General features: G+C 43.2%; 1 protein-coding gene across 5 annotated transcripts in view; it reads left to right on the top strand.

Moving 5' to 3' along the window:
• SHROOM2 (shroom family member 2) overlaps nucleotides 1-27,650 on the top strand; it is a 126,608-nt gene that overhangs the window by 77,036 nt on the left and 21,922 nt on the right. The window contains exons 3-5 of one of the 5 annotated variants that reach the window (XM_072029600.1): nucleotides 1,077-1,205; nucleotides 6,246-8,883; nucleotides 10,806-10,909. In XM_072029600.1, the coding sequence (XP_071885701.1) occupies nucleotides 1,077-1,205; nucleotides 6,246-8,883; nucleotides 10,806-10,909 (2,871 nt within the window). Of the gene's footprint in view, nucleotides 1-1,073; nucleotides 1,206-1,241; nucleotides 1,426-6,245; nucleotides 8,884-10,805; nucleotides 10,910-25,071; nucleotides 25,181-26,443; nucleotides 26,482-27,650 lie in introns of those variants that run through there. The other 4 variants (XM_027447581.3, XM_072029607.1, XM_072029617.1 and 1 more) reach the window with 4 other exon arrangements.

Raw genomic sequence — 27,650 nt, 5'->3', positions numbered from 1 at the left:
AAGCTGTGTAGTCAGATTGGATCTGTTTTGAAGATACTGGGTTTATAGCGAGCTTTGGTTTTGTTTTCTAAATCCAGTGCTGGTCTGATAACCCAAATTTAAAAGGGAGATTAGTAAAAAATAAAAAATAAATAGGTAGAACTGCCTTAAAATATAAATTCAGAATAGGGAACACTTCCTTTGTTTTGGGAATGATTGTGTAACTTAGACAAACCACTTGCTGTACAAAAAAAAATAATAATAAATAAATAAATAAATACGTAAGTACATTTAAAAAACTTCCAGAGCCAATGTCCTACAAGCCTTTGGTTTAGTCTGTGACTTCAAGGATGGGATTTGTCTCACCTGATCTAAATTTTAAATCTGATCTAAATTTTACCTTCCTCATTTCCCAGGATGAACCAAAGAGAAGGGCAGGATGGATTACCTTCAGGGAGTTCCTGCTTCATTCCCAGGGCTATTGAGAGAGTCTAGCCAAAAAACCACGCTAGGCATGTGTTTTCTGAAACAGAAATAGATGAATCCCGTTCAGAAGGTTTATCTAACACTAGGGAAGAGGAATGCACTCCTTTCATGTGTGCTGAGAGGCATTACAAAGTCCTTGGAGGAGGAAGCGAAAGCTCGTGTTATTAGTTCCTAAGCAGGGGAAATGGGACAGAGGGGTTTATAACAGCTTTGCAAAAAGATTTGTAAGATACACTCTGAGAGCTTGTTGTTCTTTTTAGATAGGATCTCTTCAGTCACATGAGCGTATATATTTCGAGGTGATATCCAGGTAGATATTTTGGGTTTTAGATAAAGTGCTGAACCATTTTTGAGGTATATTCTTTAAAACAAAAGCAGAAAAACAAACCTCAAACATTTAAAGAGTTGGTCTCTCAAGTGTTTTTAAGGAATGCTGGTAGCTTTTCAAAACTGGCATGCATGTAGAGTACCATCTAGTCTTCTGTCATTTGAAGTTACCGTGTCTCTGTGCTATCTGTATGACGACTGCCCTGACAGATTTTTTTGCTGCCTCTCACCTTGCTGAACTGTTTGCATTAACCTAGTATACTCGTTCTCTCTCTTTTCAGAAGAAATGACCTAGCCTGCAGGCCTCACTCCTGGCATGCGACCAAGTTTACAGAAAGTCAACCTGAGACAGCCACGTCACACCTTCCTTCGTCCAATGCCTGCACTTCCTGGCACTCACGGTATCATGCAAGGTGAGTCTCTGCTGCAGCTATGTGCATTAAGCGCCGACAGAAAGACAATGTTAATGTGGTCCTGTAGAGTGCTTCTTAAATCCCAAATGCAGAAGCGTTGTATTTTTGTATTCTTTATTGTTGCCTGTCCTTTCAATGCTTGAAGGAGGAGCATTGGAAGCTTTACACGTGGAGGAGTGGATTTCAGAAACAGTATGTGATAAGTGCGTGTGACTGAAAGGTAAGAAACTGGTTTTAAAGGCAGTCAGAAGGTTGTGTTTCTTGCTCTGCATTTCCTTTCGGTGTCCACTGGTAAAATCTTAAACCTTGCTAAGTGAAAAGAAACCATCAAAATTAACCTTCTTAAAGTGACATAGAAGAGGGAGAAGAAATAGAAAAATATTGTTACAGACTACTGGAAAGCCTTTCCAAAACGGAGGGTACAGAGTATTTTCCTGTTGGACTTTAAGGTGGTACTGGTCTTACAAATTAAACTGTCTTTTTGTAATCTGATCTTCCCTGTGTTCTTGCTTGTGTAAAGAGGTAATAAGACCAACAATTTTCAATGTTTGTTTAAAGTGCTTTAATATTTGTCAGGTCTCATTCAGTGCTGTGGAAGAAAGGCTGGCACTTGTGTAGTTTTAGTTGTGAAATTTTAAATATTGTCTGTTTGCATCTGGTTACAGGTTCTTGTTTGGTTCCTGCTTTTAGGTAACATTCTTCAGCATTTTCACAAGGATTTTAGTCCCTTTGTTTTTGTTTGTTTGATTGTTTGTTTGTTTTTTCTTCTCCAAACAATTCACATTGGGCCATAGTAATTCCGGGCATTAAAGAAAACCATTCTTATACACCTTCTCCATTTGGAAAGTAACCTTGTGCTTTCTCTGCTTCCTAACTGTACATTCTTCGTCATTGCTTCTTGATGTTAACTTACCGTGCTCTTTAAAACAACAGAAGAACGTTAATACTTTAAGATTTTATTTCATACCATTTGTACAACCTGTTTTACATTGTTTGATTTCTTTTGAAGTTCCTTACTGTTTTTAAAATAACTTGCTATCTGCCCCCCCATAAAATGGGAAAATTAGCAGTTAGAAAGAAATGGTTTTCAAAATGCATTTCATAATACGTCATTAGCAGAACTTTTAGCACATCATTTTTATCAAATCCTTGATTGTAATTGTTCCTTTCTTACATTGACTAGTAGAGTTTGTACTTAAATTTTCTGTAGGTAGGCTCAATTATATTTTTGTATTTAAAGACACTTAGAGTTCTTGTACAAGAAACAAAATTCATAAATTCCTTACACACTTAGATTTCTTTGTTCCAGTGCTAATTTAAGAGTATTTTTACTTTCAGTGGACTGAATCTCTTGACTGAAATGTAAATTGTTACATGCTTCCTGCTCTTCCTGATCGTTGTCCTTGAACCTTGTGAAAGTAAGATATTACAAGACACATTTCTGAGAGTGTGATTTGATGGGAGCTGGTGATATTTAAAATATTTATTTATTTCTTTTTAATTTGATTCAAGATATTTAAAATATTTATTTATTTGTATTTGATTTAAGTGCACTTCACAATGAACTTTTGGCAGGTGAGTTTCGGTATGAAGAAACAGGAGGAGGGGACTAGAGCAATCCCCTCCCCTAGTGTATCATAAATAGCAGCAACTGCTGACAGACGTTAATGATAACAAAAAGGGCAAACTGCTTTCTCAGATGGTGCTAGAAGGCGCAGTGGTTTCAGCATAGTCTAACACTAGGGTTCCAAGGACATTACTGCTCCTGAACCCCTCAACCACCTGTGCTGCCCACTTGCAAGCTTGGCTGCCAAAAGGTGATTTACCTGGGAGATTTGTCCCTGTTGCTGTCTATTGCCCATGACCAAACTGGCTTCATATTGTGGCTTCTGGAAATCCAGCACTCCCAGACTGCCAGCCAAAGGATTTGGGTATTTCGAGGATCCCAGTTGCAAAGCAGCTTTATTTGGGGTTGCTAGTCTGGAAAAAGAAAAAAAAGAAAAAAAGAAAAAAAAAAGTGAGTAGCCTCAGGGATTCCCCACTTTCAAGGCACAATCCACAAAACCAGCATGTTTCAGCACCAAGCTGAATGGGATTCAGGCTAGTCAGTACCTGAGAGGAGCAGTATGTAAGGAGATAATACAAATAGCTCGAGGAGGGGATATTTCTAGCTTGAGGATCTCATCCTTGTGCTTCTTCTGGAATTTCGTGACCGTCCTTGAGCTAAGCATCTGAAACTGGTACTCACAGCCTAAAATCTCCACTGAATGTGCAGGCCTCAGGTCTCTCTGCGAGTGTGAGAATCAAATCACTTGTAAAAGTTAGGAGAGAGGGTAGTTCTGGGGCCCTGAACACCACATCTGCCATTCTGTCTGTGTTTTTATCATATGACTTCTGTGCAAATATCGTAACCTACCCAGGGATCACTGGGCTAGGCGTGGGTGCCAAGAACACTTTTGAATAGCAGAGCTAGCAAGTCAAACCTTCTAAGGGTCTGATGCCTTAATTTCCCATTGTGAGTCGTCTTCTGTCATTTTCAAAGAAGTCACACCTTAAAAATGTGGATGCAGACTTTTTTTTCGTAGCCCACACTAGCCTATGGCTGCTGGCACTGTTCTGGAAGGTGTGGGTATGAACCATCTTGAGTTGCTATAAGTTTAGACCCTGCCTTGTCTTCCACTAGGATATGCTATAAAAGGGGCCTTACATTCATTTTTCTTTGTTTCACCCAGGTGTGTAGTTGAAACCAGTAACCTCTACTACTTTGTTACAGCCTTACAGGTGTGAATGTGAGGCAAGCAAGCTTTGAGAAGGCTGCTTAAACTCAATTTTTGAGGGACGTTAGTCTGGCCTGAAAGCTGCCTGATTTGCTGAGGTGATGTCATTTCTGGGAGGGCCCAGGAGCACAAGCTCATGCCCTGGGTTTGGGGTGTGCCCCTTGGCCAACATGACCAAATAAAGGTACTTGCAGATCGTTCCAGGAATTTACCTGTCAGTCTTAAACCAACAGTACAGGTCCATTTATGAGCCTGCTCTGAAAAAACGCCACTGAGAGAAGGACAGCCTGGGATGCCAGACTGTCAATAGAAAAAGCTTTTGGACTCTCTCCTGTGCCAGACTGTGTGGGAGTATTGCCCCACAGGTAAGGACTGTGGGAGGCCAGGCTTTGCAGTAACACACCACCAGAAACTTCGCTGCCTTTCCTATGAAGTTTTTCTTGCATCTGTTAGATTTCCATGAAGGGGTTTCTGGCAGAGCTGTGAGCTTATACTGATGATCTCTGCTTCACGTTTGGTAGCAAATCTGTCGATTGTAAGCAGAGGCTCTCTTGTGCAAGTATCATCTTTATCTTAATGCCAAGCATCATCTTACTGCTGAAGAAGGAGGTAAAAAACTGCAATTTAAAAAAAAAAAAAAAAAAAAAGAGCAATTCATAGGAACATTGCTTACATTCTTCACTAAAAACAGAAATCCTAATGACTAAGACACTTTCTGTGTGACCCATAGTATCTGCTGAGGAAGAAAGTTAAGACTTTTTAAGCATTCAGTGAAACGTTTTGAAATGCTGAAAATGAAAGAAATAAAAAACATATATGAGGCCACTGCTAGTTTATCTTGTCAAAGAAAATGCTTTTAGAAAGTAAATGCAAAGTATACTTTCACTTACTTCACGTAAGTTATTTTTGGCCATATTGTATTAAAAAAAATATCAAAGGCTATAGTAATATAAAAAAAAAAAACCTGCAATTCCTATCTTAAAACTAAATTCCAAAGAACTGTTTAGTTGTCTTCTTGCAGTATTTCTGACAGAAAAAAAAATAATCTGTGTCACTCTTTGTATATTTTTATGTGGACTAATCTAATTTCATTAGGAGCTTTCACAGGTTTCTTTACTGCACAAGGTTTGATAGATGCTTCATATAATTATAGCTACAGGGAAGTGGAACAATTCTGGGATTTCTACCAAGGGGCTTTGCATGCAAGGACAGGAATTGAATTTGGTACATAAAAGCAGGAGGGGCTGGCAGTGAAGTTCAGACAGGAAGAAGTAAGAATAATTGAGAAGACTGTTGTTTCAGCATCAGCGTGTTGGATTGACAGGAGGTGGGTGCTGTGGAAGATACAAAAGAAAAGAGCTTGAGAAGGAAGAAACAAAACAAAGCTGATTGTGAGTAGGAAGACAACAGAAGCAGCAAGATTTTGAAATAGCATCTAGGCAAACAAGCCAGAGAAAGTGCAGTGTCAAAGATGAATTTTCTGTACAGGAGGGAGTGACGGAGAGGTGATGATAAGGATTTCTGAAGAAAGGTTATAAGTTTGGTATCGGCCATCCAGAAATTAAATTACTCTAGCATCTCCTCTGGGAGTTTTTCTGTCAATGTTGTGGCCAGATGGAACTGAATGAGATTTTTGTAGTAGTGTCAAACTGAGAGTGGTTTAAGAACACATTAGTAAGGTACATGTGGAGGAGGCTCAGAACTGGTGGAAATTGAAGATAAAGTCTTTAGTGAACCTTCATTTTGAAATTAAAATATTACTTGAAGGGGCAGATTTGGATAAGCAAGACAAAGGATGAAGTTTATGAGATGAAGTAGTGAATTTCCAAAACGTAAACAGTGAAGTACACAAGTTTAGTTGCTGGAGGAATCAGGGTGCCTGGAAAATAAACTGTAAATGAAGTTGGTGTTTGTTCTGAGAAAAAGGTATCTGTTGGGGGTCAAATTGGTTTAAAAGTCAGCAAAATCAACAGTTTGCTCAGGGAAAGGAGAACCTTTAAGGAGATAAACATGTTTTACTTATTGGTAAAGGTAAGAAGGAAATGCTAATTAACTAATTTCAGGTTTCAAGCTTTGAAGCAGTGGCAAAATAGAAGGATTAAGCCATTGCTTTGTGTCCGAACTTCTAATGTTTGTAGATTGTCCTGAGTGACTGTTGTGTCACAATGTTAATAAAATGGGTGTCCAGATTTTTGTAATTATATCATGGGACTTTTTGGCTGTTGTATTTATTGTTTTTCTGTTTGTTTGTTTCCTGCCACAGTTGTTCTTCTCATGACCTGTCAAACTCCTGGGATCAGTCAAATCTGCATCGTGCTTCTGACCAGTTCAGTTCTTTGGGAAGTATGGACAGCTGGGACCAAACTCCACAAGTAGCCCAGTACGGGAGGCTTTCTTCTGCAAGGTCTAATAGTAGCATTGAGCATCTAGGGAGCCAAAGTAAACGGGATTCAGCCTACGGGTCTTTCTCCACGAGTTCGAGCACCCCTGATCACACTCTGTCCACGGCAGACACTTCTTCAACAGAGAACATGCTGTACAAAGTAGGTCACTGGGAGACTGCTAAACCAGGAAACAAGTCTGGACAGTTCTTGAACGATAACGGTGGAATAGAGGACAAACCTGGATATTTGCCAGCCCCCGTCCAGTATGAGAATAACAGAAGTCCTAGAATAGAGGAACACCCTGATGTCAAGCTCGCTGGCTCTGGAAGATCTAGTTTTGGACCCGTCTGGTTTGTTCCTGATAAGAGGAAGTCTTCCTCTCCTCCCCCGCCACCTCCACCTCTTCGTAGTGACAGCTTTGCTGCTACCAAAGGCCATGAGAAAGCCCAGGGCCCTGTGTACTCAGAGGGTGCCAGCACGCAGCACTTTACAGCCCTGAACCGATCTCAGCCCAGGAATGACTGGAACTCAGAAGCTGTGGAGCAGCAGCGGCGGCCTTCCAGAGCCTGTGACAGGAGGGTCAGCGGCTCAAATTATAAATCCGATCTCAGCTCAGAACATGCTTTTTCTGCAGCTGCCGAAAGGTACAACAGTAGCACGGGAACTGCGAGCAAGCTGCAGTCATCCCTGTCCAGCACTGATGTCCGGTTTGCACAGCCCACCTACAGTTACCACCACCAGCACCAGTACAGTGATGAAAGCACTTTTTTTCACAATGCAAGGATGTTAGCTGCGCAGAAAGAGCAGCAACCTTTTTTCTCCTATAGCGGCATTCAGGAGTTACCTGCTGATCATTTTCATGGGTACAATCTAAGCCACACCAGGCTGCTCAACGCAAACAGTGCTGCTGAACAGAAGGTGGACAACACTGGACAGAGTCGCTATTATTGCGTGACAGCAAAACAGCCTGCTCAGGGAAGTTCAAAGCCACTGCAGCTCAAGGATGACAGCTGGAAACCCGCAGTGGGGGCTGATGCATCTCTCGGACCATATGAAAACCCTGCAGTTGTCACAATGGTCCAAAAACCAAAATACTATCTACCTCAACAATCTGTCGAATCTCCTCTGGAGGGATGTGAGAACAGTAGCCATTACACAGTGGACAGAGAGGGGGATGTTAGATCTGCCGTAGTAGAAGAGGCTAAAAAACCCAGTCATGCTGAAAAGCCTGGACAAAAGAAAAGCTTTGAGAGCAGCTTCGATGAAAGTGAAGCTAAGTACTGTCAACAGGAGTATGTAAAGGGCTGCGTCCTTACTGCTGAGAACAGACCTGCTCAGAAAGATTTTAGGTGGGGAAAAGACGAGAGTAGCAAGATTTCTCCTCAGAGGACCCCAATGTTGCACTCTTTGGCTCAGGAAGGGAAAAAGCAATCTGACAACAGCCCAGAAGCTGTAACAGAGCGGCAGCCCCCGTTTGACACTCACTTGTCTAAACAGGCACGAAGGAGCGATCGTTTTGCAACAACCCTGAGAAATGAGATCCAAATGAGGAGAGCAAAGCTGCAGAAAAGCAGAAGCACGGCTACTCTAATAGGGTCGTGTGAGACAGAGGAGGGCAACGAGAACTGGAAGCCAGATTCATCCGAAAATCTGAACGCCTCCCCGGATACCAGCTTTACCAGCACCTACAAAGATCACCTGAAGGAAGCGCAGGCCAGGGTTCTGCGGGCAACTTCCTTCAAACGGCGCGACTTGGAGCCCAGCCCTGCTGAATATCCCCCCAGGTCACCGGAACGGAAAGCTGGTAGTTACAACTCTTCATTATTGGCTTTGGTTTCTGAAGATGTGTCTGGATTCCTTGAGGCTACACAAGCTAAACCGAACCCCACAGGGAGTGGCGCTCATCACGTTTCGCGCATCGGGGCCAGGAAGAGGTTCACAACAGAGCAAAAACTGAAGTCTTACTCCGAACCGGAGAAGATGAATGAAGTGGGGATGTCAGAGGATGAGTGCCACGCTCATTGCCATCCCAATGCATCCGAAGAAGTCTTGGGCTCGTTTGCGGACAGGTGGAAATTTTTTGAAGAAACAAGTAAGCCTTCATATAGAAAGTCTGCACAGAAACCAACTCCCCACAGTCTGCCCGAGGGACAGCCCGAGAGGGCTGACAGGAAAGCGTACGGTGGGCAGGAGGGAGACGAGTCATGGCATGAGAGAAGAGGTCGGGCAGCCTCTGTTGGACTGGAACCTGCACATGCTTCCCAAGGTAACGTCCACCACGGTAGCAGCAGTAAGGCTGCTGACAGGATTGTGAAATCTGAGCAGCCGCAGCGCCTGGGAACCTTTGCAGAGTATCAGGCGTCGTGGAAAGAGCAGCGGAAGCCCATAGAGGCAAGGAGTTCAGGGAGATACCATTCAGCAGATAATATCCTTGATGCCAGCCACGAACAACACGAGAAACCCCAGTACACCCACGAGAGGTCCAGATCATCCCCTTCGACCGACTTCTACAAACAGGTACGAGGTGCTTTCACACGATCCCTTTCACTGCCCTTGAGAGGGACAGGGGACAGGAGGGGCAAGATAATTTTGGTAAAAAATTCTAGTTTAGTGACACATGTAATGCAGTGTTAGCCTTTTGTCACTAATGGAACAAATGTTACAGGTAGCTCTCAGAAGTAAAGGAAGGGAGATCAAAGTTTGTTTTGCACAGGAATTAGGAGTAGCAAAGAGTGATTGGATAAAGTAATTTCTTTTGTATTGCAGCTAGCTGGAAGGGAAAAAAAAATGGTTGATTTGATAATGTCCTCTATTTTACAGCAGAGATATATATGAGGTCAAAGCAATTTGCACTTGGAGTGCTTCATTATTGTGGCTGCCTGCTGCCTCCCTCATTTTAAGTCTTATAGTCGTTCTCTGCAACTACAGGGGAAAATATTCCAAGGGGAAATAATACCTACTTTGTCCACTTTTGTTGACGGTCTTAGCATTTTCTCTGCATTACCTCTTTTTTTTCAAAACTTGCTTGCTCCAAGAGCTACACAGGACAGAACTTCAGCCTGCTAAAGTTAAGAGATTATAAAAAACAACTCTTAATGTTAAAGCTGCACTGCAGGCTACAGAGAAAAAAAAAAAAAAAAGAAACAGCTCAGTGTTTTATTTTTTTGTTAGTTTTCTTGATTTAAGAACTATAAATGTAGTCCTCAGAGAGATGCCAAATATCTGTTCTTGTAACTTGCAAGTAAATATTAAGTTAATTTTTAACTGAACAGGGCCAGGGAACGGCTGGCAGGTGGCAGGGGAAGTAGATGGAGAAATCATGTCTCTTAAGCTCTCTGTTTAAAATATGTTGTTCAAGCTGCTACAAGATTGTCTGATATGTATGAGGAGTTGGAGTGTGTTCAACCTGGGTTGAACTTCACCTTCTGCAAGAAAAAAGTGGAGGGATATTTTTTTTCCTTTTTTTCTCTTGTTAAAAACATTGAGTACATACATGCACATGCACACAGCACGTGTGTGTGTAGTGGGAATAAGATGAGCATGGCTTAGAAACAAAATATGTAGATCTCAAGTTGTGGACTCTTTTGCTTTACATTTTTTTTCTTTAGGTTTTGCAAAAGTTATTTTTGAACTTTTCAGGCAGACTTAACTATGCAGGTAATTTACAAGGGTAGAGGTTGTAAGCACTGGAAATACTCACCTGGAAGTTATTTTGAAAATTCAATTAACTAAATTATTAAATAATTGCCTACCCAGCAGAAAATCACCATCTAATCTATTCCATGTATGCATTTCTGGTTTATTAGTCAGAGCCTTTAAGTTCAGTATAGGCCTCCTGGGGCAAAACGCAGACACCTGTTTAGGCACCTGGAAAATATGGTGATAAGCGTATTGAAGATGCTTACAACAGACTGAAGTAAATAAAGATGTTGCTTCGCATGTACGGTGGGGATGGTTTCAGTGCTAATGTGCAATTAAATTTCCTGTAGGTTCAGTGTTTGTAATGCAAAGCCGTGCTTGGGGTGTGGTTGTTTGAAGATAGTGAGATAATAAATTTCTGGAACAGCAGCGCTGAATGTTTTACTAAGAAACTAAAGTACGCATTCAGGGATTCAAAAGCCGGTGCGTACTTGCCTGCTCTCAAATGTAAGCAAGTCTTCTGTAAATTCTTTGCTGTATTTTTGTCTTCGCCAAGTGGAAGTTGCAAAGCGAACTGGGCGAGTAACTCGAGTACAGCCAGGTCTGTAGCGCTGTGCAAGAGGTCACATAGCACACTATACCACTTAAAACCAAACAAGCTTAAGACATGCTGTGCTGTTGACTTCATGTGTATTCAAACAGAGCAAACCCACAAATAAGAGGTTCCATAATCATAGATTTTTTCAGGAGTCTGAAACATGATGACTTGGTGTCTTACTTGTGCTCTAAACCACTTTTAGGAAGTCTCAGTTGAAGTAAGGAGGCAAGCAGAGGATTTGAAGGAAGATGGGGAGCGTACTTTCTCTAAAGTTAACAACCTGGATGACAAGAACCACGCTGTAAGGTAAGCATTTCTTGATTTCTGGCTTAAAAGCAGTTCTTATGACAACTCCTCTGGTTTGATCTTTTCCTGACCCCAGCTGCAAGGTTAGATGCTTCTGTGATGCTTTCAGAGCTTTTACAACACATTTTCCTTTGTTTTCCCCCATCCTCCCGACATGCATGATGTAATTAACGTTGGGACTGAAATTTCTGGGGACTCAAGGGTGAGCTTGAAGAAATTGCCGAGTGTCAAGTATTTTGTAGTTTATTCAGAGCCAGATGATTCTTACTCTTGTGCATGAAACAATACAGATTTTTTTTCATATCTGTCAGTTACAGGTTTTTTGGTGGGGGGGGGGAAATGCTTGAGGTTTACCAAAGCCTTCCAGTATTATATTTGGCAAAGGCTGTATGCTGCTGGAATGCAGTAGCACTGTAAATTGGACTTCTCTGTGCTTGTGCCTTTACAGAATGCAGTACATGAACAGCAGCCATCAAGAGCTGTCTTCCTGTTTGAGCAGCTCCGCTTCTCTGTTGGTTCAGGCTTTAATTACACTACACCGTGTTTCTCAGCCCCTCTACAAATGTATGGCTGCTGTATGCACAATGTGGCTAAAATCCTTGAATGCCCGGCGTGCAGCGGGGTGCCCTCCTGCCTAGCAGCCTGCCGGAGCCCTTGTAGTGCAACCAGGGATTGCGGCCATCGCTGCTACTGCAGCTGCCCAAGGGGTGTGTGGCAGCTGAATTGGGACCGTGCAGATGTACCAGTTTTATATCTCATTTTTTGTAACAAGAAACACATGAATGGGGAAAATAGTTTCTACTGCCTTTCCTTAGTTCTGTAAGCGGTGTTAATTTCTGATGGGGAGAGAAAATCCTGAACTGTAGCAAACACAAGTACTCTGGGCATGACCGTAAAAGCTGGTAAAAAACAGTATTCCTGTTTTTTTATAAAGTGGTATTTTGCATTGCGTATGGCCCAGCTGAAGAGACCATCTGCTATTTTTCTAATTCTTTGTAGCCCTTTGTACTTACCGTAGTGATTTCCAAATGAGTAGCACATGAGACTGAGCGTGTGTGTGTGAGCGCGCACGCGTGCGGAGGAGAAATTGGGCTGGAGGGAAGGAGGGGGAGAGGGGGAGGAAGCAGCACAATAAGCCCGGAGCAGACAGCATCTCTGCACAAGTGAAACGATTTCCATCTAGCATTGCTGAAGCCGAGTCACAAAAGCATGCGCATAATACACCTACGCCAGCATTTTAGCAGTGTTTGTGCAGCACAATTCTTGCTTTATAATTGTGGAATCCATGAAAATCACATGACTGGGCACCAGCTGCAATAACTTTTTTTTTTTTTATAAGCTGAAGCCTATTTTGACATAGCATTTCAGATGTACTATTTGGCCATTTTGCCGCATTACAGGAGGTTTTGTAAAATGGTCTCTTTTGCAGTCCTTCCCTCAGTACTTGTGTTATGCAGGGGGGTTACATGTCTTCTGTATTTAAAGCAAACAAACAAAAATATAAACTCTTACTTGGGCATTTAACTCCTGTAGTGCGAATTGGCAGTGCATGATGCTGTATGATGGGAAGAATATGTGTTTCGATGTATTTTTCTTTTTGCAATTGGCACTCCTGTGCTGAAAAGGAACCAGGCTCATTGTGAATGAATGTATTTTGTGATTGTTTGGGGTGGGAGGGTGGGGATGGGGGGATGCTGCTCTAATGGCATTTAGTTTCCTCCTTTTAAAAACTAGCACTCTGCAAGCAGCCAGCAAATCTACCCAATCCGTGATATGTTCTAGGACATGAATAGCACCCAACCCTAAGGTCTTCCTCATGGGCGTATATAATAATGCTTCTGACAATTTTGGTTAGGATTACACTGCTGCTGGCCCTCACTTTGTGCTGCTGAGGTCTGTGTGCTACAGTTGCCTTTTTACTACCAGAGACAGCATCACTGTGCTGAACACAGGACCAGCCTTCAGTGTTTGTGTTAGATACACAGGGACCCAAGCTGAGAGCCAGTTTGGGAACTCATGGATGCTTCTGTGAGTTAGAGACTATCCAACAACATGCCACAATGCCTCTGGCCTCTCTCCCCTTCAGAGCAGGTTTGCAAAAAATGAATAATTGTTTTTTTAAGTAAACTCTGAGAATATGCCATTGCAGCATTCCTGATTATTTTCAAGAAAAATACAAGTCTTTTTAATGCATTGAATCTAGAACAAAAAAGGGTTGGATAATTGTAACAGCGAATGGTTAAAATCAAACCAAAAAAATGCTTGATAAGCATTTTTTTCTCCTAAGCTTTTAGCTGCTGGTTCATTTTGCTAAAGCATTTTTCTGAAGTATTTTTTAGCACACAGTTGCAAAATGTAAATCAGTGTTACTTCTGAAAGGTTTGGGTTTTTTGTTTTTGTTTTGTGTGTATTGTTTTTTTAAAAAATTGATGAAGATAATTTGAGAACTCCTTTCATCTTTGGACTGTATTTTTCCCTTTTGAGATTACTGAACGCTTCCAATGAATTCAGGTTGTTTCATCTCCCCTTTTTTTTTTTTGGAAGAGCTACATCATGTTCTTCTGCATTTCAGTATTTAAGAGCATATAGTATTATTTTTATAGGAACACAAAGCAGTCGTCCATAGTAGCCATTATTATCTCTCAAGCTAGAAGCAAACCACTCCTGTTATAACCTCCCAGGTGTGTAGTCATCTGCCATCAGCTGAATATTTTTATACTGTGGCTTGATGCGATTCTAAGCATATTCTTAACTTTAGGACTGCTTTAAAAGCATTACATGACCCTGCTGATCTGCAAAAGAAAATTGATGCTTTTTATTTTTAACAATGCTATTGTATTCTATTGCAAATGAGTTACCAAAGTTTAGCTTCTGACATGTAAAGTTTGTCCTTATTTAAGTGGGCCTCGCTCTCTCTATTTGTCTAATGAGATAAGCTGATTATACAATTTATTTCCCTGTAGAAATATCCACAATTTCTGAACTAACATAGTCCTTCAAATTTAAAGATGGAAGTGTGTAATCTGGCCTGTAGTCTGCAGCTTCTTGCAGGATCACACAGCACACACAAAAAGTCTGCATCGAAAGACTCGTGCTTTATGAGCTAATTCTTAAGATTCCCACCTACTAGAGGTGTTCACAGTCATTGCTTATTTACTTTCAGAGTGTTTGACTTGTATCCCTCTAAAATGTTTCTGCAGTGTCTATAAAAATTAGATAATTTCAGAAACTGAAAAGGATTTATGAGATCACAGCTCACAGAAAATCTTTCAACATTTACTAAGTGTCAAATAAAGGACCATGTACATGTCAAGTACAGGACCACAGCATGACTCAACTCTAATTAAATGCTGTAAGAAGTTTCTTTTTGACCTTGAATGCCTTAGCGGTTGTTCCTACCTAAGCTCTTGAAGGCAGAGGAACAGCCTTCACCATACAGAAACAGATTAAAAGCCATTTCTTGATGCCTAAGTAGACCAAGTGCCCACGTTTAATATTCTAAGAAAGCAAGACTAAAATCTTTGACAAAGACACTGTTAAGAAGCAGGAGCTGACAGAGAGGTTTCTGAGTTCAGCACCAGGTGCTTCATATAAGGGATCTGCTTTTCCAGGAGTTAGTGAATATCTAGCCTCCATGCTGACCAGGCAGCGCAACAGCAAATTACTATGCAAGGAGGAAAGGAGAAAGAAGGATCTCCAACAGTGTAGGAATTTAAATAGTCTTATGTTTCCTGAATTGAATCAGGTGGAATAGAATTTAGAAAGGGGTGATACTTCATATATGTGTGTGGTTATATGTATATATGAAGCATATACACACACACACAAAACATGCATGCGTGTTTGGTCATATGTCTCTGAGCTTGTTCTGTTTCGTGTGCATTGGGGCTATGTAGCTATAAGGGCTAGCTAGCAGGAAAAAAACATGACACATTTGGACAAATCTAGTTCTGGTGTAATTTCATGTTTACAGTGAAAAATGGTGTCATTTAGACACTGGAAACATTCTTAGGAACTACCCCCCTTTTTTTTTTTTATAACTCCAGTAATTTTAAGTTTTATATTTTATTTGTTTGTTTTACTCTGCTGTCAAAAACGTAGCAATATGCAATGGTAGTATCTGCTTAACGAGGTACTTCAGGTATTGAAATGCAAGAAAAGAGCTGAAGCGGGTGTTCTTTATAGCAAAAGGGCCATTTCATTAAATATGAGCAGAACTCTACTTGCGGGCATTGTGTCAAATAAAGAATATGTTTTAAATCTATATTTGCTGTGTATACACTGCTAGAATCAAATTGAGAAGTTTTTACTGGATGACTATTGCGGGATGGGTGCATCTCAGTCATTGTAGGGCTTATCAGGACATCACCAGAGGTTATAAGCAAAATGTTTTCACCCTCCTCCCTTTTCCTTTTGAGGAAGAGATGTTACGATATTGGGCAACTGCTTCCTTATAAATCAGTGCAAAATGACTGGCAAACGTTTCGTGCATGTATTAACAAGCTTCAATATGTTACAGTGAGAAAAAGGTCAAAATTCTCTGCTTTACATGTCACCTACAGTTGTTGATGTTTTCCACGTAAATACATAATATTTTTCACTCTGATAAAGAAATGAAATATTCCTTACCAGTTTGCTGAGTATGGGATTACCTAACATGTAGTATTTTGTAGGAAAAAAAGTGATATGCACCAGATTACTTTTTGATCTAATGTTCAGTGCAATAGCAATTTCCACATCCTCATTTCATTCAAGAGCTTGTGAAGTGTCCTCTTTTTAAGATCAGTTTAACTGTAATAAGGGCTTCCATAATAAGGACTTAAACCTTTAAGTGCTCTTTTTTGAGGGAGATTAATTGGAGTTAAACTGAGAAGACGTGCTGTTCACCCAGCCAGAGCAGCGTTCCCCTACCAGCAGTTTGCGTGCAGCTCTCTGTCGTCATCTGGAGGCAGTGCAGGAGAGCCAGCATGCTCATCCTCCTCCTGGGTCCTTAGCTATTAACAAGGACTTGAAGAACACGAGCTGCTGACGCCCTTTCTATTTACACTAGCAGCTCTTTATCAGTAAGATGCAGATTGCCAATGCATCTGTCAGACCACCTTTTTGCCACCGATGTCACCCTACCTATGATACAGCCTAATGGGTGATGCAGTGCCATCTCAGGCTCTTTTAAAGTACGTATTTTCCGACTCTGAAGCTGAAAAAACACTTCTGTAGCTCTTCCCATCATATAGAGAACAAAGGAGAGTAAAGCCATCAGCATGTATTCATGTGTTAGAAGTCCCAAGCCTTTCGTTTTCTTAGCTATCTGTAAATAATTGTCATTATTACAAGTTTTATTGCCACGAACCACTGTGTCCTTCCCGTGTATTAGTGTATTTGACTGACTAATGATATCTGCACAACTATAACACTGTGAGATACTGTAACCTGGAATCCTTCCTATATGAAAGAAGTTGATTCTTAAAAAACAGTCATGCCAGGCCAAATGTCTTCCCAGTCAGGTTTCCTTTGTCGAACTGAGGAGTAGCAGATGCTCAGAGAAAAGAAAAGGCTAACACAGAGCCATGCTTCCAGGTGTCCTTGCCCAGCCTCTGGTTATCTGCATCTAAGAGGTGCAATACTAAATATTTGCTGTTAACAACCCTTGATATATATGTGTGTACGTGTGTGTGTGTGTATATATATATATATATTTATTATTATTATTATTTTTTTTAAGAAAAAATCTAAGTGGTTTTGGACCCACACTGACTTTTGATACACATCGATAGATTTTTGTGATGATGTGAGGAAAAGCATCTCTTGCAGGAGGAGACTGTTCCTCTGTGAGAGTTAATGCATGATTTTTCCCATCTTTATTGTCCTCATCTGTGTCTTTCCACTGTCCCCTGTGCTGCTTTTGGAGCAGTAGAACTGCAACAACTTTAGCGTGCACTATGAATTCATAAGGTAACATCATGTTTCCTTGTTGTGGATGACACCAGGCTGCACGGTGTGGTTGACATGCTGGAGGGATGCCATCCCAAGGGACCTGAGAGGGTCCCTTGGGATGGCATCCCAAGGGACCTGAGCCTTGAGAGGGTGGGCCTGTGCAAACCTCATGACGTTCAGTAAGGCCAAGTGCAAGGTCCCACACCTGGGTGGGGACAGTCACAAACGTAACTACAGGCTGGGCAGTGAGTGGGTAGATATAAGCCCTGTGGAGAAGGTCTTGAGGGTACTGGTGGATGAAAAACTCAACAGAAGCCAGCAATGTTGACTTGCAGCCCAGAAAGCCAACTGTATGCTGGCTTCATCAGAAGCAGGGGCAGAAAGTCGAGGGAGTTGATTGTCCCCCTCTGCTCTGCTCTCGTGAGACCCCACCTGGAGCCCTGCATTCAGCTCTGGGGCCCCCAGCACAAGAAGGACATGGACCTGTTAAAAGAACTCCACAGGAGGGCCACGAGGGTGATCAAGGGGTTGGAGCACCTCTCCTACAAAGACAGGAGAGCTGGGGTTGTTCAGTCTCAGGGAAGGACGGCATCCCGTGGGAGGGACCCCACGGGGAGCAGGGGCAGGGAGTGACCGTGAAGGGGTGGTGGAGATGCAGCGTCAGGGACTGACTGCAGCCCCCATTCCCCTGCACTGCTCGGGGGGAGGAGGTGGAAGAAGGTAGATGGGGAGGAACATGATCTGGGGTTGCTTTTAGTTTCCTGCTGTTCTAGTCCACTAGTGATAGATTATTTTTTTTTAATGTTCCTATGCTTAGTCTGTGTTGCCCATGACAATAATTGCTGAGTGATCTCCCTGTCCTAATCTCAACCCTTGAGCCCTTTGCATCATATTTTCTACCCCTTTCCCTTAGAGGAGGGGGAGTGGAGAATGGTTGTGGTGGAGTTCAGCTGTCCATCTGGGTAAAAACCACCACAGGTGGTCTTCTAAGGTTCCTCACAACCCAAACCATTCTGTGATTCTATGATTAGCCTTTTTTATTTCCTTTTTTGTTTTTTGTCTGTTGCTTGAGATATTTGCACAGAATGGTCTGTGAAACAGATATTCATTCCTGCATAGCAGTAATTCAAGTTACTGTATATGTTGTGCATGTTGTTGAGGTATATGAAAAGCTATCCTGTGGGTAACTACTTTTATGAAGTCTGAATTTCATCTGTTGTTTTGTGACCCGTTTGCTCAGTGATAGGAAGTCCTCTCACCAAGAGCTGTTGCCACCTTCCTTGTCACCCCTTCTGTAAAGCAGCTGGATACGGGAAGCACTGCTATCGGTCAGGTGGTGGTGGAAGAGGGGACCTTGTCCCATGGCAGTTAAAGTTGTTAGGAGCCTCTGGAGATAGTTGTGGGTTTTTTTGAGAATTTTTTAAAACTCTGAGTAGTCTCTGTTGTCCAGGTCTCTGTTGTTCACGTGTGTAGTGATCCTTCTAAGAAGAGTAATGCATTTCAGGCACAGCTTTTCTGCACGAGCCCACATGGGTAGCAGTCATTTTAACATGCCAGTTAGTGCATCTACTGAATCTCTTTATATAATTTCTACTTGTTTGCTTAATTTAAATACTAAATTTACAGATCTGAGATTCTCCGGATTCATAATGAATATATATTTACTCTTGCTCTCTTCCTTGCTCTCTCCTTAGTAGCCTCACACCTTCCTTCCCCAAACACTGCGTGTGTCACTTTGCTCAAACAGTTGTCCAGGTATCACATAAATGGAGAGCTGTGCATCGCAGCCACTATTTCAGCAATTTCCTACATGAGTTTAAGGTGATTGACATCTAGGCCTGGTAACTCCTGGCTACCCAGTGAATCGTGGACCTCATCCTTTGGAGCCTTCCTCACCAGTTGAAAATAATTCCTACATGGGCTGCTCTTTGCTCTCACAAATGCGAAGGGAGTCAAGTAGACTTTATGCCTTATTTTCTTAGTACTCTTACTATTGTTCTTTTTCCCTATAATCCGTCTAATCTGTTTGCTGGTATGTTTGAAGAGGTGTTTTTTATTTTCTTTTTTTTTGTGTTTGTTTTTTTCTCCCCTCCCTAAAGCCTTTAAGAAGTTTTACTTCAGTCTTTTGTTTATCAGTATTCTGCTAGAATAGTTCTGAATTTTCCTCATTTAGGTGGGGCTTTACTTCTCTGGTGGATACCATTTAAATTAACTATCTAATCCAGCCTTTCAAGGGGAAGAAGGAAAGAGAGGGGAGAAAAAAGGGTGGTCTTCTACTTTGTTGGAAGGTATTGTGCATTTTCTCCAAGTTTCATGTATTGTATCTTCAGTCACGCGTTATCTCTTAGCATTACACCATCTGGTGTAATGTTCTTTTAAAAAAATATTCCTCTCCAGTATGTAGATGCCCTTTTCAAAATTAAATACCACAGTGTGGATTCTTGCTCTTGCAAGAATGATTAATCTAAATACATATGGCCACTGGCACAGGGTAGCTCCTCGGTGGCAATGTTTTGAACCAGATTCTTTTCATTCCTCAGGATCAAGTCAGGAGTTGCATGTTAAATTGTCCCACTCTACTCTTTTTTTCCTTCTGTTGTCCATTTTAGAACTTTCAGAGCTGCTTCAGCTACGAGATCTGTGGCTCCTCAGGAGCATCCCAGGTGCGTTATTTTGTGGTCTAGAATTGGTTGTGGCTAAATGAGTGCTAATGAAGGTGCCTTCTACCACTGTTACCTCTTGGTTCCTCTCTTGACTCGCTCACGCTCTCCCAGATCTATCCATCCTTTCTTCCTGCGTTACACAGTGGGTCAGTCCTGCAATTCAGACAAACCTTACACCATTGCCCCCCCATTCGTAATTCTAGCACAGGACCAGCCCAGCGACTGTCAGGTGCATATGCTGCAAGGCCGTGTGATGCTCTGCCCTGACTCACCAGCAGCTGCTGGATCTCATTAAATGCATGCTGGGCTGTCTCCAAAGCCTGTGCTTGCCTCTACACTACAGAAATGCAGCCCTGTTTCTCCCCCATCCAAATGCCTCTTCCCCGCAGTGTGTTTTTTCCCTCTACCTTTTTGTTAGGTGAATTCTGCATTCCTCTCTGTTAGCGTGACGGTAGCCACCCCACTTCACATAACTCCTTTTTTGTACTTCCAGCTTCTTGTTACTGAGCAAAGTGCCTTTCATTTAATTGCCATTGGCACATCTGTTCTCCACTGTGCGTGCAGGGACAGCTAGGGGTATGCAAGGACACGGTGGCCTGAAAAAGGAAGTGTTGGAGCGTAGCTTCTGCTTGGGAAAACTTCCTTCCCCCACCCCCAGCGGTGAGTGCTAGCAAGTGTTAGCAGCCGGGAGAAGCCCGAGGTGTGATTCTGAAGGTATTAAACTGGGTGCGATCGACAGGAACGGCACCTGAGAAAGTGGAGAGAGACAGAGATACATTTGTAAGCTTTCATTCTTTTCTGTTGCTGTTCCGGTGTGCTTTTACTGCTTTCCCTGGAAAGAGGATTAGAATGAAGACTGTCTAAAGACTACGCTTTAGTTGCATTGCTTGATATTCAGCTATCTTCTTGTGGCTATTTCAATGATAAAAGTTGAGTAGGGAGATTAGAGATAATGTAAGGTGTGTCTCTAGTGGTTATATCCATAAAACATCATACACTGATATATTATAGATTCTGTTTTCCCCTAAAAAACTTGTTGGGAAACATTTTTGGAAATAGGTGACTGATTTGTCTCTTTGGTGCAGCAGTCCCTATGCTCTGAACATATGGCATGACTTACCGTCCTTGTAGTAAAAGCTGCCCTGTGAAATGTTCGCCTTCTACTAGAAGCCCCTAGGCAACGTGGATTATGATTTGCTGTCATGCATAAGACTGTTTACGCCAGTAAATGTGAGTAAAGTTTTGTGCTGAAAAACGAAGCGCTAACGGGAACGTCCATGGCTCTGAAGGGGACAGGCAGACTTGTTACGAGCTGTTAACCACTTGCCTTGCTTTATGTAAACAGCAGAGGTAGAATGACTTTTCTTGAAGTCTTTCTCTATAGGTACAGAAGTCAAATCGACAGCTTTGGGAGACAAAAAAAAGTAGGGGAGTGGATTAACTGGGTATCAGGGTAGTACCATAATACCAAACCACTGTTTATGCGCAGTTTAAGTCACGTTTTCCTCTTCTGAAGGTCATCTTTTAACATGACCTTATAATTCATATTAAAGCCTTATCTGCAGTCCCTCTGCTAAGTCTTTAAAGTGTTCTTGCAGAAAAACTGAAAGGACCTCCCGCTCTACTCTGGTGCAGGCCGTGGTGCATTTGCTTTCCGCAGAGGGAGCGTGGGGGTGGTAATGCGCTCGTGTAGCATGAAAGCATTCAGTGCCTTCCCTGCAAAACCTCCTGCATGAAGAGCGCCTCTACACACAGCGCATGCAAAAAAATTCAAGCTGGAGGGCTGTTGATGAGGGCTCTCTTCTAAAATTAAAGACTTGGTTATTTGAATCTTGCTCAGAAAGGAGCCCAGTAACACACTGATCTTCTAAAACGCTTTAAATATTTAAGATTCATGGAACTGTTGTTGCTGATAATGATTTTCACAAATGAGATGAAAAACCATTACAAAATTAAAGGACTTTTAGAAATCTTTTTTTTTTTTTTTCTTTTCTAACCAAAACCAGGGGGTGGGTGCGGGGGAAGGGAAAAGCTTTGAAGTCTCTGAGATCTTTTCCCTGAGGTCAGAAGTTTCTGGTGATGTAACACACAATACAGACCAAGCCTTCACTTATCAAGGTTAAAGTTGACGGAGCCTGTATGAACTTGTCAATCATAGGAAGCAGGCAAAAACAAGCCAGCTGTTGTGAGGCATGGCTTTGAAAATCCTCTGCGTTACAGTAAATGAGACGCAGAGGTTGCGAGGGATTCAGTGCTGTGGGGCTTTCAAACGGGCTGGCACATTTGCAGGGATGCAAAGCTCACGTATCCAGTGACTGTGGATAAACATCTGTAAATCCTGGTAAGGCTGCCTTACGCTTCGTGCTGGCGCGTTAGAGAGGCGGCGAGATGCACGAGCCTTAATTATCTCTCCCCCTCGGTTCTGGACGGAAGATTGCAGTATGTATTCATACAGTATTTCTTTTGTTCTCCAGGGCTTTGAGTACACGCTGTCTGCTGTCCCTATCAGCAGAAGCTACAGTAACAAATTAGGAGCGGTGCAGCGCTGGGCACAGGCTTGTGTTTTGCTTGGTAGGAACGCCTGCTGTATTCGCTGGTGTTTCAGGAGAACGGGGGGGGAAAGCGTGCACTGATTCCAGCTAGGATGCTCTGCGTGCATGTGCTCGCGCACACGCGCTGCTTTTAGCAGCTTTTGTTTTCACAGTTGGCATAATGCACAGGGGATGAGAGGGCAGCGCCGCTCAGAAGCCTTCGCTTTCTGCTCCGAGGGCTGCGGAGCTGCGTGCTGTGTGCTGCCTGGGGTGCCAGGCTCGGGGCTCCTCTCGGCGAGGGGTGGTGCGAGAGCTTTTCATCGTGCCGTTTTCCTGGCAAGCGTGTGGCTGTGAGTGCCGGCTCGCACGAAGACCTTTCCTCAGCAGCAGGAGATAGGGGCTGGGAGCGTAAGAGAATCGGATGTGACTACTGGAAGCAAGGGGTGAGTGCAGCGCGGGGAGAAAAGATGGCTATTGAAACGTGTGCGTGTGCATGCTAATTCATTGAAATAACTGCTGGGGGATTTTTTGTCTTCGGAGGTGAGCTGTGTGTTCGCTTTGCTGCCTGCCTGAGAAACCCAGGTGACCTCGCTGTTCCTCACAGAGCGTTTCATTTCATAGCTTCTGATCTGTTCCTGAATTTTTGTTCAGCTGCAAGCAGCTGTTTTCTGTGGTAGCAGCAACAAGAAAATAGCAACAGCATGTCAGAAAAAAAAAGTCTAGAGGTTAAAAAAAAAAATCATAGGAATGGCAATTGGAATGTGGCTTTTTTGAATAAATTCACAAAAAATCATTTTTCTTGTAGCTTTTTTTTTTAACATGAAAGTGATTTCCTTGTTAGCATTGTTTGAAAATATTGCCTTTTGTCTCTGCAGTGGTTGCCATTTATGCAATATGATGGGTCTTGTTAGACTGTTGGGATATTCTGATGATTGCATTCGGTGTGTAAGTACAGAGCATATTAACTGGCTTGCTCAAGTGAGCAGAACTCATTTTAAATCCACATACAGGCAATCTGCTGTGTGCTAGGACAGGCATGCAATAGATAAAGCAAGTAAGAAAACAGCCATAAAAACATTTTTCTTTATCATTGATTTTTGATGTGCAGCAAAATGGAGGAGGGGCTTGTATTTTCTGAACTAAGGAAAGAACAACATCTCTCCCTCCACCCTTTCCCTAAAGAAAGGCTCCTATGCTGCAAGATAGTTAATTTTAATCAAATTTTATTTATTTATTTATTTATTTATTTATTACTGTGGACCAATGCATTGTGCTGTTACCTGTGACTGACTGGCCTACATTTGATCCATCAGCATCACATCTTTGCGTACTGGATGCAGGATTAGCGTGGGTCTGTTACATTTAGTTCCGATTCTCCTGGGGTAATGCTTTTAGAAAGAGAACATAAAGTGAAAATCCATTGCTGTGTGTGTTGCCATGCAGGCAGGACACGAGGGAAGATCTGGTAGGATAGGCAGACTGACAGGCAGTGCCTGTTATCATATTTCTTGCCGTGATAAAGCCAGGTGATTGTGGAGGGGCTGTTAAGCTAGACTGACATTTTGTTCTATCGCATTGGGTGCAACAGCTAAGCAATATCTAGTGTGACTAAACAGATAGCTACCAGCAGATGCAGGTGATGTTAGCAGGCATTGTGAAGAGGAATTGGAGAACCAAGACTCACATCGTGATAAGCGGGTTGTAGCGTAACAGCGATGTGCTGTGGGGTATGCTTTGTGAAATGCCTTGCTGGTTTTGGACCTCCTGGTGTCTTCCAGAGTATACCATGGCATCTTTCTGAGAGAGAGTGCAGTATTCATTGTTTTCATGATTCTTTTCATCTTAAGACATACTTCGGTTTTAAGACCTTTGGCTCAGCAGTGCTTCTGGGATGGTAGTTGCCTTCGTCAGACCAAGGCAGTGACCAGCTCTCCTTCTTGGTAGTGACCTTCATGTCGTGCCTCTTCCAGGAGTGACCACTGTGGCACAATCATTGTGGTGAATAAATCGTGTGTTTTCCAGAGGATCCTCTGTTCTGTGAGGAATAATAAACACTTCCGTGCAATTTTGTACTCCAGGGTGTGATGAGGCATCTCTAGAATATGTTTCTTATCTACTGCATAGTGGTTACTGCATGTTGTGCCGAGCCAGTAGTGACAGCAGATGCAGTGCTTGTCAGAAAGATGGGCTGCCAGTACAAATTGCCCTCATACTGCGTGCCCAGACTGGTGCTGTGGTATCAGTGTCTCCTTACCACTGTTACAGTAAAACCGATTTGGGGTGCTGGAGCCTCTGAAAGAAAATGTATTTGGGACTCAGAGGAGGATTTAGATACTGAACAGATGTCTGCATGTGAGTGAAGTGCCTGTGCCAGGTATAATCCGTGGAAATATTGGACTCAATTCATCTGGCACAGCACAGGTGTCTAGTGAGACCTGAGACAGCCTCGTGTATCCCACTGACCTGTGCTGGGGTATCCAAATGTATCCCCTAAACGGTGAGGCCCACGTGTGATTTGCTTGTAGAGACCACTCCAGTACGATGTGAATCTCTCAGATTGCGCTGCCGGTATCAGTACAGACTGACTCGCGAGCAGACCTCTGACTTCTTCCCGAATTTCAGGGAGTCTCACCCTGCACGTCCTGTCCCAGCTTCCTCGTGTCCTGTCGTGGTCCCGAGCAGCGCTGCACTGGGTAGAAGAAGCTGCTCTTTATTTGCAGGCTATTGCACAAGTGCTCTTGGATCCCACTGTGCAAAGTGCTCCGCAAGTACACAATGAGAGCACAGTTTGAGCGCATAAAGTTCACAGCTGAAGAAGTAGCATGTCGGCAAGGGCCCTGCCTATAAACAGCCTCCTGGCATGAGCCAAGGCTGCGTTTCACAATTGCTGCAAGCCACATAATGATCTGGTTTGAGCCAGGTCAGTTCCTTGATCCAATTTTCTGTGGGGCTGTACAATTGCTACTGCGAGTGCAGTGAGGAGGAGAGCAGGGAGACAAAATCGGAGCTGACTAAGGAGGAGACTGCCTCTTTAGGCAAAATATCTGCATTGAGGTCAGCTTAAAGGCACCGCCAAGCCGCGGCCTAGGGAATGAGGGGTTGTTGCTGCAGGAGGAGGACTCTCAGGGAGGATTCCTACTCAGGTATGAGGGCCTTTTTCCAGCGTAGCCTGTAGAGTCCTACGAGGAATTTCAGCTAAATCAGAAACAGCCACTCCAATCGCTTTCTTGTGCCAGTAAGCGGCTGGAGCACACGGTTGCTTACATAACTGTGCTTGGGTTTTATGGTTAAACGTCAGCGTGTAGGTGAGGTCTCCAACAAGCAATGCGCTTTTGTAATGTTAGCTCATGCAGTTTTGCCAAGGTTATCTAGTCTGGGGTTTTAGAGTTGGAGCGTCTCGTGGCACTGCTGGCTCGGCCTGAAGCGCTCTCAGATAAACTGCAAAGACAGCTGGAAATCAGACATACTGGGTCCACCAGGGTGCTCTGCCTCTGCTGGGACGGGACGATCAGCCAGACCGTTCCGCCTCTATGGCCAGATTTAGTCAAATCCCGAGGATGGGACAAAAGGAGGAAGTGGTTTGGGGTTGTTTTTTATGGCAATCAGAAATGTTGCCCTTCTGATCGGTATCTATACGTGATTCACTTGGGTAATTGCTCCTTGGCTCCACTGTCAGGCTCCTGTTAGCGCCTCAGTGTGTGCGTGTATTTTCTATGATGTTGTTGTCTTATTACCAGGGGCTGTCGGGACTGCAGAGGTTTGCTTGATTTCCCTGTCTTTAGCATTTCCTTGGCCTTTATGTTTCAGCACCCAGCATGTATGCCCTGAGTTGGAAGGGCTGGAAGGGTCCTGGGGGATGTGCTTGTCCATCTGGGTAGCCAGCCCTGATTTATATATGAAGGCTCCTGTATTTATGAAATGCTGACTGTGCTTCCCCTGCAGCTCAGGCGAAGTGCACGGTGCAAGCAGTCTGACCCCCTGCATGCCAAGGATGGGGATTTTGCTGGGGGCCTTCCCCGCCCGAGGAGGGGGGCTCTTGCCCTTGGCATTATGCCACTCTGCCATGGGGGTGGTGATGGGGGAGCTGTGGGTTCGGAGATACCCTAAATTGTGGGAGATGACCACTCTCTTACCTGGAATGACAGCAGTAATTAAGCCGATAGTCGTGTTCTCCCTGTGCCTCTTGCTTTGCGATGCTTGCTTATGGATGAGCTCGTTTCAGTGGTACATTATCCTTAAATAATTCTATGAATAATTAAACGATTCCACAGGCCTCCCTTCTGAACTGTCTGTCTGTTGGGCACAGGGTTACCTGAAGTGCAGACAGATGCTGAGCAGCTCAGTGGACTTTGTAGTACTGATAATAATGTAACACCTTTGCAGGTTCTTGCCACTGTGTCCTCCCGCGGCTTGAAGCTTGCTTTCTTTTCCTCCTTTCTGAACAGTAAGCTCAAATCTCTCCAAAATATGGTGATAAGCATGTTTTGCATGAGGATCCACCCACACTGAATGCCAACTAGCCTCAGCGTTGAATGTGGCCACCTTGTCCGAGACCCATTTTCTGTGGCACTGCGTAACGTTTGGTTAATTTTGTGGGAACTGTCTGACACCACGTATGCAACCACTGGTTTTATCTCTGTGTTTGCCAAGGCAGCGTCTCTAAATTCACCCATGCTGTGACTGCTTATTTCCTGGTCCTCTGCTCTGTGAGGTGACGGGACTACCAAAGCATTCACTGCTCCTGAGCCAGGGTAATAGTAAGCAAATTTCGTGACATGCTTTGGGTATGTAAACACCTCAGGTCGGTGGCGCACTCTGTCTGGTTTGCTTCCAGCAGCACGCCCACTTGTGATGTGCATGCTGAGCTCAGTACGTGCTGTGCACCCTGGCTGAGGTGGTGCATGTCATTTGTCTCTGCGACATTTGGGGCCGGGCCCTGGGTTTCTCCACACGCCTAAGTGCAGCTACCACACCGCCTGATCTTCTGGCTTATGGCTGTGAGGATGAGTAGGGAGGCACGACATTTTCTTGCCTCAACTAGAAGAAAACTGTGCCATGCATGGGTTATCGAGACGAGGAAAAATGCTGATTTAAACATGGCACTTGATACTTAAGGCCTGAAGCCTTCACTTGGTAAATATTTCCATTAAAATCAGTGGAACTATTTACAGGCCCAGTTCTGCTCGCATTGAACTCCCCAGGGCAAACCAGCTGACTCGAGAGACGCCACGTAACCAAATCTGAGTCGCAGTGCCAAGCTTGGGCCTTGGTCTCTCTGGCCTTAAATCATTTCATTTAACAAAACTGTCCTCGGTCTAATATTAAAAATGAGAGTCAAGAAGTGCTGTTTTCATAAAAGAGAATTGACTCAGAATTTGTCAGACTGCTCGAAGTTTTCTGAACCAGCTGCACTTAGCTAGGAGCAAGATGAAGAGATCTGACTTTAAACGATATTCAGCCCCTCATTCATATTAAATAGAAAATGTGCATGCTAAAATTGAATTTAAAAATTTAACGCCAGATGAGAGATAAATTGCGTGAGGGACTGTTTGGGAATTAAATTGTGAAAAAGCCATCTCTCTTGGAAGTACAGTGCTATTTTATTACTGAAAT

The sequence above is a fragment of the Anas platyrhynchos genome, chromosome 1, assembly GCF_047663525.1.
Source record: "Anas platyrhynchos isolate ZD024472 breed Pekin duck chromosome 1, IASCAAS_PekinDuck_T2T, whole genome shotgun sequence".
Taxonomy (NCBI): Eukaryota; Metazoa; Chordata; class Aves; order Anseriformes; family Anatidae; genus Anas; species Anas platyrhynchos.
Note: the sequence above shows the minus strand (reverse complement) of the source record. Positions and strands in the feature narration are given on the sequence as shown.